Source organism: Scyliorhinus torazame, chromosome 3 (assembly GCF_047496885.1).
Source record: "Scyliorhinus torazame isolate Kashiwa2021f chromosome 3, sScyTor2.1, whole genome shotgun sequence".
NCBI lineage: Eukaryota > Metazoa > Chordata > Chondrichthyes > Carcharhiniformes > Scyliorhinidae > Scyliorhinus > Scyliorhinus torazame.
Window position 1 is genome coordinate 237,249,314 of NC_092709.1, and position 12,303 is coordinate 237,261,616.

At 46.1% G+C, this 12,303-nt stretch overlaps 1 protein-coding gene across 1 annotated transcript in view; it reads right to left on the reverse strand.

Moving 5' to 3' along the window:
- LOC140409003 (exosome RNA helicase MTR4-like) overlaps positions 1 to 12,303 on the reverse strand; it is a 210,817-nt gene that overhangs the window by 64,866 nt on the left and 133,648 nt on the right. The window contains 4 exon segments of the mRNA XM_072497017.1: positions 1,342 to 1,530; positions 1,879 to 1,989; positions 3,635 to 3,763; positions 11,938 to 12,006. Coding sequence (XP_072353118.1) covers positions 1,342 to 1,530; positions 1,879 to 1,989; positions 3,635 to 3,763; positions 11,938 to 12,006 — 498 coding nt within the window.

The window sequence follows — 12,303 nt, forward strand, 5'->3', positions numbered from 1 at the left end:
TATATGTCTGCTACTGCTTCTCTATTAATCTATCCAGTATACAGTTGTCCCTGTCCACCTAACCTGGCTCAACTTCCTTGCCCACATAGTTGCCCTTATTTATGTTTAAAATACTAATCTTAGACCCTCTTTTCTCCCTTTCAACACAAAGATAAAAACTAAATACTGTGGATACTGGAATCTGAAACAAAAAACGCTGGACAATCACTGCAGGTCTGACAGCATATGTGGAGAGAAATGGGAGCCAATGTCTCGCGTCGAGATGACAAAGACAAAGAGTCATCCAGACTCAAAACGCTAGCTGCCTTTTCTTTCCACTGATGGTGTCAGACCTGCTGAGATTCTCCAGTATTTTCTGTTTTGTTTCTTCCTTTTAAACTGGATGTAAATTTTAATCATATTGAGGTTGTTGCTATCGGGTGTCCTTACACCAAGGTTATTAATTAATCCTGTCACATTACATAATACTAAGTCTAATATAACCTGCCCTCTCTTTGGTTCCAGGAATCTGTCTTCTCAGAAACTCTCTCGAAAGCATTCTAAGAACTCCTCATCCGGGCTACTACTGCCAATCCAATTTGTCCAGTTTATATGTAGATTAAAGTCACCCATGACAGCACGGTAGCATTTGTGGATAGCACAATTGCTTCACAGCTCCAGGGTCCCAGGTTCGATTCCGGTTTGGGTCACTGTCTGTGCGGAGTCTGCACATCCTCCCAGTGTGTGCGTGGGTTTCCTCCGGGTGCTCCGGTTTCCTCCCACAGTCCAAAGATGTGCAGGTTAGGTGGATTGGCCATGATAAATTGCCCTTAGTGTCCAAAATTGCCCTTAGTGTCGGGTGGGGTTACTGGGTTATGGGGATAGGGTGGAGGTGTTGACCTTGGGTAGGGTGCTCCTTCCAAGAGCCGGTGTAGACTCGATGGGCCGAATGGCCTCCTTCTGCACTGTAAATTCTGTGAATGATTATTGCCGTTCCTTTATCACAAGAACCCAACATTTATGATGCCAGAAGTTTATATTTGATACCCAAGGGCGGCAAAATGGCACAGTGGTTAGCACTGCTGCCTCATGGCACCGAGGTCCCAGGTTCAATCCTGGCTCTGGGTCACTGTCCGTGTGGAGTTTGCATTCTCCCAGTGTTTGCGTGGGTTTCGCCCCCACAACTCAAAGATGTGCAGGGTAGGGCCATGCTAAATTTCCCCTTAATTGGAAAAAATTAATTAGGTACTCTAAATTATTTTGTAAAAAAAAATATTTGATACAATAAAGACCATTTATAGCCATTATTAAAATAATTTTGTTTCCTCATAAATAACATATTACTCAATGCAGGTCCCTTACCTGGGCTTTCCTCTCGCAAAGCTTGTAAACAGTTTCCAAATTTGAGTCATTGTGCATAGAATGTGAATACATTCTATGCTCAAAAGCCTCTATTTTCTGGATTACTTTTTTCAGTCCCTGATCCTTGATTCCCATATCATCAATTGGATCCAGTAAAGGTACACCATCAGGAAATCTCTTCTGTACTTCCTAAAATAGACAGAAATGTTAATAATATACAGGACTATAAAGCTTTGGCTTTGATTTTCCTGACCCACCGTGGCAGAATCTGCAACAGGTGCAGTTGGCATCCAAAAGTCCATTGACATTTGGCAAGACTGGACAATCCCAGCATCTGGTGGAACTGGAAAATCCTGCCCTTTGTCTGAAAATACATTTCATATGGATTTTTAAAGAAATCTTCTGTCCATTTTCTCAAACATGCATTGCACTCATTTAAAGTTCAATGCAGTTTAAGTAAGAAACTGAGATAGCTGGGAGTGGGACTGGAGCTAGAATCCATGGTTCTCAAATAAACTGCTGTATAAAATAATTTACCTGTATTGATTTCAAAACACTTTGCCTATTGTCCAGTGATCTCAGATCTTTTGGAATATATAGTCGTACACTACTGATGGCTGTTATTAAATGAAGTAGGATGGGAACAACCTGTTGAATAAAGAAGAAATTATGACATTACATTATAGCCAAGTTCAGAGAATACAAAGATATGCTCAATCTATTGGGATTTGATGAATTAGGCAAAGGATATAACACATATGAAAAAAGTTATGAATATCCAGCCTCATCTACACTTCCACTTCTGCACACAGAAACTCACTGCTGAATCAAACAAGAATGGATGATACAAGATAAAAAAGGCAAGGGGGCAATTGCTTTGTCACAATTTAACCATGCAAACTTGGGGTACTGATACAATCCAGCATGGATTTAATATGCACAGAAATTGGAAAGTGTTCGGGCAGCATATTGGCACAGTGGTTAGCACTGCTGCCTCACGGCGCCGAGGACCCAGGTCACTGTGGAGTTTGCACATTCTCCCCATGTCTGCCTGAGTCTCACCCCCACAACCCAAAGATGTGCAGGGTAGGTTAATTGGCCAAGATAAATTGATTGTCCTTAACTGGAAAAAAAGAATGAGATACTCTTTAAAAGTGTTAATCTCACATAGTCTGCCAATTAATGATTTGTGCATTGTTTTTGCTGCTTCATGCATAAAGTAATGTCGAACAATTCAGGTGCCCAAGTCTCTGAACATGCATCAGTGAGGTAAAAAAGGATAAGCAATTAGATTAAAAACAAACAGGGGGGAAAAAACATCAAGCCATATCTTTAGATGTAGCTATATATGTGGGGGTGGGGGGGTGAAAGAGATGGGAACAGTGCCCAAAACTGCTTAATTTATCATAACTGATTTTCTATGCTAACGTGTATATTGTAGGTTCCTATACTTGGCACTTGCCGATTTGCACCTAAATTCTTTGGACTTAACTCCCTCTTCGGCAAGAGCAAGCACATTCCATGTTGTAAAGACAGTTAAATTTGCATTTCTCAAGAGCCTGGTTTGGAAATTCTGAAGAATGAGTCTGAAGACAATGGATTACTTGTGGACACAAATATTATCCCCCAAAAAGGTACACATTGAATGAATGGGTAAAGCAACATGTCTGAGAGACATATATAGCATGGGACTTGGAAGATAGATGACAAAGGGAAAATGTGACTCATGTAAAGATAGAGATGGGAAAAGTATAATAAAATGTCAGACAATTTTTTTTAAATGTGCATGTAAAGTGCATGAATGCCAGGAAAGGAATCAGTTCAAGACAAAGGATTCAGAGATAAATAATTCAAGAGTAGTACATAAGTAAACAAGAGGATTTTTAAAAAATCTGTCTGGAATCAATACCACAGAAGACAGAATATCTTTAAAACTTAGATATGCTAGCAATTTTTTAATTAACAGTTGTCTGGTCACCTGGACCCCAAAGATAAAAACAGGGTGTGAAAACCTTCCACCTTTTCAATGATGTGCACTTCAAACTACTTGACACTGATGCACAACTGTCAGTTTCATCCCACCATGAGCACAAATTCACATATCAGTACATATTCAACCCAAAAAGTTGCTGGAAGTATGTCTTCAATTGCAGTTTATTATATTGAATCCACCAATATTGAATGATCAGTGTTTAAGATCTGGACTGTCCCAGATCTATACTGTAATAATTAAATGGCAGCATTACATTAATATTACTTTCAACTTAACTGAAATGAACTGCAATCCACAAACCTGCATTTCCCCTTTGTCCCCTGGTTTTGCTGGTTTAGCTGCTCCTGATGCTGCAAGCTTCACACTGTCTTTACTGCAATGCAACAAAAGTTCCACCACATACAAAGGATCCAGGTCACCAGTGTTAGGCTGTGAATATGAACAAGGATTGATAATTGTAACCAGATCTCTAATTTAATTCAGTATATTTTGTGCATAGTTTTCTATTACTAGTGGTCTGCAAATCATAGATAAACTAAACATGTGAATAAAACTACCAAGTCTTTTCAGAAAGAGTAGTTAATGGAGCAGCAGCAGATGGTTAGGCCCCCAAACACAACTCTTGAGGATCCCCTGTAGCAATACCACGGGATTGAAATGGTTGACCTCCAACAACCACCATCGCCTTTCTTCCTGCTTGGTATGAATTCAAGCAGTGGAGAGTTTCCCCACCGATTCCTACTGACTTAAGGTTTGGTTGGGCTTCTTGATGCTATACTTGGTGGTCAAATGTTGCCTTATTGTCGAGGGCAGTCACTCTCACCACACCCGAGTTCAGCACCTTTGTCCATGTTTGGGCTGAGACTGTAAAGAGGTCAGAATCTGGGTGGCCCTGGTGGAATCAAAGCGTCAGTCAGCAGGTTTTTGCTAAGTGCCAATTGATTGCACTGTCAACAACACATTCCACCACTTTGCTGATGGAAACTAGACTTATGAGGCGGCATTTGGCCAGGTTGGACTGTCCTTTTTGTGCACAAGACATATCTGGGCAATTATCCATATTGCTGGTGTCCTATATTAACTGAAACAGCTAGGTTAGTGGTGTGGGTAGCTCTAGAGCACAAGTCTCCAGTACTGTTGCCGACTGTCAGGGTGCATAGCTTGCATAGTATCTAGTTCCTTCAACCATTTCTGATTTCACATAAAGTGAATCAAATTGGCTGAATCTGTGATGGCATCAGGTGGAGGCAGGGAATTCGAGCAGTGATCCAGCAACGATAAAGGAACAGGGATATTTGTTCAAATCAAGATAATAAGCAGCTTTGTGTGTCAGTGACATAACTGCTGGTGCTCAGAATGTTGGTGAGCATCCTTTACAGAAGGACTGAGTCACAGTGTACCACTGGTGAAGGGAGAGTACTGAATTCACTGGCACAGGAACCAATCACTCAAAATGTTCTTTTTGGGCTGGTGCCGAGCTTCAAGTGTTGTTGTAACTGCACCTCAGCAGAGTATCCCATTAGACTCTTGCCCTCAGTATTATACAGTGGTAAAAGGTGAGCCTGTGTTGATATGACTGCCCCAGTTAAGTTTCTGAATGAAAGTTTTGTATGGAAAAGAGTATGCTTAACCTGCATGTTTTGCATACACTAAGCTTTTTTAAAAAATATATATTTTATTCAAATTTTTTCCGGTCAAACAAAACAATACAAAGGTTTACCTTTTTACAACAATAAAACAATATAAATAACAGTGACCGTTTTAACAAATAAATAAATATATAAACTAAATGGCAATTGCCATAACAAAAATAATAACTCTCCAGAGATAAAATCAAACAATCCAATATACATAACCAAGTACAAATATCTATACAAAAACACCCCTGAGGACCTGCCCCCTGGGTTGCTGCTGTTGCCTACCCATTTCCTTTATCGTTCTGCGAGGTAGTCAATGAACGGTTGCCACCGCCTGGTGAACCCTTGAGCCGAACCCCTTCGTGCGAACTTTATCCTTTCCAGTTTTATAAACCCTGCCATGTCATTTATCCAGGTCTCCACGCCCGGGGGTTAGGCTTCCTTCCACATAAGCAATATCCTTCGCCGGGCTACTAGGGACGCAAAGGCCAAGACATCAGCCTCTTTCGCCTCCTGCACTCCCGGCTCTTCTGTAACCCCAAATATAGCCAACCCCCAGCCTGGCTCGACCCGGACCCCCACCACCTTCGAAAGCACCTTTGCCACCCCCACCCAGAACCCCTGCAGTGCCGGGCATGACCAAAACATGTGGGTGTGGTTTGCTGGGCTTCTCGAGCATCTCCCACACCTATCCTCTACCCCGAAAAATTTACTGAGCCTTGCTCCGGTCATATGCGCCCTGTGCAAAACCTTGAACTGTATCAGGCTTAGCCTGGCGCACGAGGATGACGAGTTTACCCTCCGTAGGGCATCAGCCCACCGCCCCTCCTCAATCTCTTCCCCCAGCTCTTCTTCCCATTTCCCCTTCAGCTCATCCACCATGATCTCCCCCTCGTCCCTCATTTCCCTGTATATATCCGACACCCTACCATCCCCCACCCATGTCCCTGAGATCACTCTGTCCTGCACCTCCTGCATCGGGAGCTGCTGGAATTCCCTCACCTGTTGCCTCGCAAAAGCCCTCAGTTGCATGTACCGAAATGCATTCCCTTGGGGCAACCCATATTTTTCCGTCAGCGCTCCCAGACTCGCAAACGTCCCGTCTACGAACAGATCTCTCAGTTGCACAACCCCAGCTCTCTGCCATGCTCCAAATCCCACATCTATTCTCCCCGGGACAAACCTATGATTATTTCTTATCGGGGACCGCACCGAGGATCCCGTCCTTCCCCTATGTCGTCTCCACTGCCCCCATATTTTTAGCGTTGCCACCACCGACTTGTGGTAGATTTCTTCGGGGAGAATGGCAACGGCGCCGTCACCAGTGCTTGTAAGCTGGTTCCTTTGCAGGACGCCATCTCCAATCTCTTCCACGCCGCTCCCTCCCCTTCTCCCATCCACTTACACACCATTGAGATATTGGCGGCCCAGTAGTATTCACTTAGGCTTGGTAGTGCCAGCCCCCCCCTATCCCTGCTACGCTGAAAGAACCCCCTCCTCACTCTTGTGGCCCACACAAAACTCATGACACTTTTCTCAATTTTCTTGAAAAAAGCCTTTGTGACCATCACCGGAAGGCACTGAAATACAAAATGGAATCTCGGGAGGACTACCATTTTGACCGCCTGCACCCTACCCACCAGTGACAGGGGCACCATGTCCCATCTCTTAAAATCCTCCTCCATCTGTTCCATCAATCTTGTTAAATTAAGCCTATGTAAGGTTCCCCAACTCCTGGCTATCTGAATCCCTAATTACCTGAAATCTCTTATTACCTTCCTCAGCGGTAAATCATCTATTCCCCTGCTCTGCTCCCCCGGATGCACCACAAACAACTCACTCTTCCCCATATTCAATTTGTACCCCGAAAATTCCCCAAACTCCCTGAGTGTCTGCATTATCTCAGGCATCCCCTCCACTGGGTCTGCAACATACAGCAATAAATCATCTGCATATAAAGATACCCGGTGTTCTTCTCCTCCCCTGAATACTCCCCTCCACTTCCTGGAGCCCCCCAGTGCTATGGCCAGGTGCTCAATTGCCAATGCAAACAGTAACGGAGACAGGGGACACCCCTGCCTCGTCTCTCTATGAAGACGGAAGTAGTCAGACCTCTGCCTGTTCGTGATCACACTTGCCACCGGGGCCCTGTACAGCAGCTGTACCCATCCAATAAACCCTTCTCCAAAACCAAATCTCCTCAGCACCTCCCACAGATAATCCCACTCCACTCTGTCGAATGCTTTCTCGGCGTCCATCGCCACCACTATCTCCGCCTCCCCCTCTGGTGGGGGCATCATCATTACCCCTAGCAACCTCCGTACCCCTAGCAACCTCCGTATGTTCGTGTTCAGCTGTCTCCCCTTAATGAACTCAGTTTGATCCTCATGGACCACCCCCGGACACAGTCCTCTATCCTCGTCGCCATCACCTTGGCCAGGAGCTTAGCATCTACATTTAAAAGGGAAATGGGCCTGTAGGACCCACACTGCAGCGGGTCTTTATCCTTCTTCAAAAGGAGCGATATCGTCGCCTCCGACATAGTCGGGGGCAACTGCCCCCTTTCCCTGGCCTCATTAAAGGTTCTCGTCAAAAGCGGGGTCAGTAGGTCCATATATTTCCTATAAAATTCCACCGGGAATCCATCTGGTCCCGGGCCTTCCCCGCTTGCATGCTCCCAATCCCTTTTCCCACCTCCTCCATCTCAATCTGTGCTCCCAGTCCCGCCCTCTCCTGCTCCTCCACCTTCGGGAATTCCAGCTGATCCAGGAATCACCTCATTCCCTCCTTCCCTTCCGGGGGCTGAGCCTTATATAACCTCTCACAGAATGCCTTGAACACCCCGTTCACTCTCTCCGCTCCCCGTTCCATCTCTCCCTCCTCATCTCTCACCCCACCTATCTCCCTCTCTGCTCCCCTCTTCCTCAATTGGTGGGCCAGTAGCCGACTCGCCTTCTCTCCATACTCATGTTGCACACCCTGTGCCTCTGCCTTACCCGTGGTCAGCAGGTCAAACTCCACATGTAACCTTTGTTTTTCCCTGTACAGTCCCTCCTCCGGTGCCTCTGCATATTGCCTGTCCACCCTCAAAAGTTCTTTCAACAATCGCTCCCTTTCTTTACCCTCTTGCTTCCCTTTATGTGCCCTTATGGATATCAGTTCCCCTCTGACCACCGCCTCCCAGACCACTCCCACCTGAACCTCCCCATTGTCATTAAGCTCCAAGTACCTTTCAATACACCCCCTCACCCGTAAACATACCCCCTCATCCGCCATTAAGCCCATATCCATTCTCCAGAGTGGGTGCTGCTCTTTTTCCTCTCCTACCTCAAGGTCTACCCAATGTGGAGCGTGGTCCGAAATGGCTATGGCCGTATATTCCGTCCCCGTCACCTTCGGAATCAGTGCCCTTCCCAAGACAAAAAAGTCTATCCGTGAATACACCTTGTGAACATGGGAGAAAAATGAAAACTCCTTACTCCTATGCCTACTAAATCTCCAGGGGTCTACCCCTCCCACCTGCTCCATGAAGTCCTTGAGCACCCTGGCCGCTGCCGGCCTCCTCCCGGTCCTGGACCTCGACCGGTCCAGCCCTGGATCAAGCACCGTATTGAAGTCTCCCCCCATTATCACCCTTCCCGCCTCCAGGTCCGGGATACGTCCCAACATACGCCTCATCCCAGTTCGGGGCGTATACGTTCACCAGAACCACCGCCTCCCCTTGCAATCTGCCACTCACCATCACATATCTACCCCCACTGTCCGCCACTATGGTCTTTGCCTCAAACAGTACCCGTTTCACCACCAAGATAGCCACCCCACTATTCTTCGCATCTAAACCCGAATGAAACACCAGTCCTACCCATCCTTTACGTAGTCTGACCTGGTCTATCAGTTTCAGATGCGTCTCCTGCAACATAACCACATCTGCCTTTAATTTCTTTAGGTGTGCGAGTACCAGTGCCCTTTTAATCGGCCCATTCAGCCCTCTCACGTTCCACGTGATCAGCCGGGTTGGGGGGCTCTTTACCCCCCCCCCTTGTCGATTAGCCATCCCTTTTTTAACCCAGCTCCTCACCCGGTTCCCACGTACCTGTATATCCCCCCGACGGTGCCCTCCCGCCTCGACCACCCCATCCCATAACAGCTCCCCCTTCTCCTTAGCAGCAGCAACCCAGTTAACCCCCCCCCCCTCCGCTAGATCCCCCTCTAGCGTAGTTGCACCTCCCATGTTGCTCCCAGAAGTCAGCAAACTCTGGCTGACCTCGGCTTCCCCCCTTATCCTCGGCTCCCACTGTGCGAGGCCCCCTCCTTCCTGCGTCCCTGTTCCCGCCATAATTACCATAGCGCGGGAACAAAGCCTGCGTTTCCCACTCGGCCCCGCCCATAATGGCCGGCGCCCACAGTTCCTCATGCTCCCCCTCCCCCCCCCCCCCCCCAACATGGGGAAGAGAGAAAAGTTACAGGATCACAAAATTAACAAATTGAAAAATCATCCCCCTCCCCCGTCCCCTGTAATCACACCACCACTTTGTCCCAAAAGCTCGTTCTCTCGCCAGCCTATTCCAGCTTCTCGTCCACAATGAATGTCCACGCCTCTTCTGCCGTCTCAAAGTAGTGGTGCTTCCCTTGGTGTGTGACCCACAATCTCGCCGGTTGCAACATTCCAAACTGGACCTTCTTTTTGTGAAGCACCGCCTTAGCCCGATTAAAACTTGCCCTCCTTCTCGCCACCTCCGCACTCCAATCTTGATATACGCGGATCACCGCGTTCTCCCACTTACAGCTCCGAGTTTTCTTCGCCCATCTGAGAACCGTCTCTCTGTCATTGTAGCGGAGAAACCTCACCACTATAGTTCGAGGTATTTCTCCAGCCTTTGGTCTTCGCGCCAGAACTCGATAAGCTCCCTCCACCTCCAAAGGGCCCGTCGGGGCCTCCGATCCCATTAGCGAGTGAAGCATCGTGCTCACTTATGTCCCGACGTCCGCCCCTTCTGCGCCTTCGGGAAGACCCAGGACTCTTAAATTCTTCCTCCTTGAGTTATTCTCCAGCGCTTCCAACCTCTCCACCCACCTTTTATGCTGTGCCTCGTGCGTTTCTGCCTTCACCACCAGGCCCTGTATTTCATCTTCATTTTCAGCAGTCTTTGCCTTCACGACCCGAAGCTCCAGCTCTTGGGTCCTCTGCTCCTCTTTTAGTCCTTCAATCGCATGCAATATCGGGGCCAACAGCTCCTTCTTCAACTCCTTCTTCAGCTCTTCCACACAGCGCCGCAGGAACTCTTGCTGCTCCGGGCCCCATAGCAAACGGCCACCTTCCGACGCCATCTTGCTTTGAGCTTCCCTTCCTTGCCGCTGCTCCAGAGGATCCTCCGCAATCCGGCCGCTATCCTCTCCCTTTTCCATGCGTGTCCGGGGGGATTCCCTTCTGGTTTACCGCACAGTGTTTTTGCCGTTTAAATTGCCGTTGGGGCTCCTACTAAGAGCCCAAAAGTCCATTCCAACGGGAGCTGCCGAAACGTGCAACTCAGCTGGTCATTGCCGCACCCGGAAGTCACACTAAGCTTTTTAACAATGCTTAAAACAGATATGTACTCATAGATTCCAGTGAGACTGGTGTGCTTGCTGCTCATTGCAGATCCTGTCTTTGGAAGAGCACTAGGGAAGCTGGGAGAGAGCAAGAGCAAAGAGAGCAGGACATGCTTTCTGAACATTATCCAAAAAATAAGGTTATTCAAAACTTCTCAACCACAAAACAAGTATTCCTGCCAAGTCTAAACCAATTTGTGTGTGCTATCATTTGAATAATAAAGGCGGTCTGTTTTTTTTCACCTTTCCTGTCACACGTGGGAGGAAGTTGCATCATTGTTGAAGGAGACAAGCCCAAACCATAGGTATCAAAGTAGATTTGCCAAATCTTTGCCTTGGGTGTTGGCCGAATTTAAATAATGTGGTATTCATATGAGATACTCTGAGTGCCTTGTACATATGTTCAACTGAAATCGAATGAAACAGCAGCTAGAGATCACTGAAGGTGTTCACCAGTGAATTGTTACAAAGCAAAATACACTCCATTTGACATTTCATTGCACACTGCTTTCCCACCAGATTCTGAGGCAAAGAACAAACAAATTAAGAAACAAACTTACAGTTATATCATACCTTGCATTTTGCAGCCAAATAAATACTTCTGAATCCTAGTCCCTGTGGTAATCTAAGAAATGCAGCAGGGCAGCAGTGTAGCACAGTGGTTAGCATTGCTGTCTCATGGCACCGAGGCCCCAGGTTTGATCCCGGCTCTGGGTCACTGTCCGTGTGGAGTTTGCACGTTATCCCCGTGTTTGCGTGGGTTTCGCCCCCACAACCCAAAAGATGTGCAGGGTAGGTGGATTGGCCACGATAAATTGCCCCTTAATTGGAAAAAATGAATTGGGCACTCTAAATTTTTTTTTTTAATCTAAGAAATGCAGTAGTTAACCTGCGCAAAGCATGGTCCGAGTGACAGATATCTGACCAGATGATCTGTTTCAGTGGTATTGGTTGGGGGATAAATGTTGGCCAGAACAACAGGAGAACTCTTATAGAAAGAGAGAGATGAGGGAGAGGGAAAGATATACCTCAATGTCTCAAATGAGCTATATCTGCCAGTCAAACATGTGAGCCGCAATTTTTCTCCTTCAGCTTTAAGTGCAAGGGACATACTTTAAAAAAAAAAAATTTCAATGGGAAATAGACATTGCTGGTTAGGTCAGCATTTTTATTGCCCGTCTCTAATTACCTTTGGAATGGTGGTGGTGAGCTGTTGCGTATTTCACATTACTGATAACAATAAGCTTTTATCAATCAGTTTGTTTTGCATTTTGCATTTCTGAAGCAATAACCAAGTGCTTCAAAAACATTGTTTTCAGTGAGCAAATGATCCTCCGATAAAGATTTTTTATATACCCCATAAATCCAGCCGTTTACCTTAACGTTAGATTTCTTATTAAAATTTACGATAACTCCCCAACCAAAGTCATCTTCATCATTTTTCACCTGAAAGACAAAAGATTATTAAAGATTACCTAAAATTCTGTTGTTTCTAAATATTGCACATTAAATAGCCAAACTAATGATGTATGTCACTGACAATCCAGAAAACAAATTTTTAAAAGCGCAATTACGGTCAAATTTCCCACTTTAGAAGGACTTTTTCAAGGCTATTATGAGTGAATCCACTGTTACAATAACGGAAACATGTTTTTCAATTGCTGTGAAGTGTGCAATGTCACAGTTAGCAAGTGGTCTGACTTCAAACCTTTGATGAACAGCCTATGGCAAAGAATTTGTTTC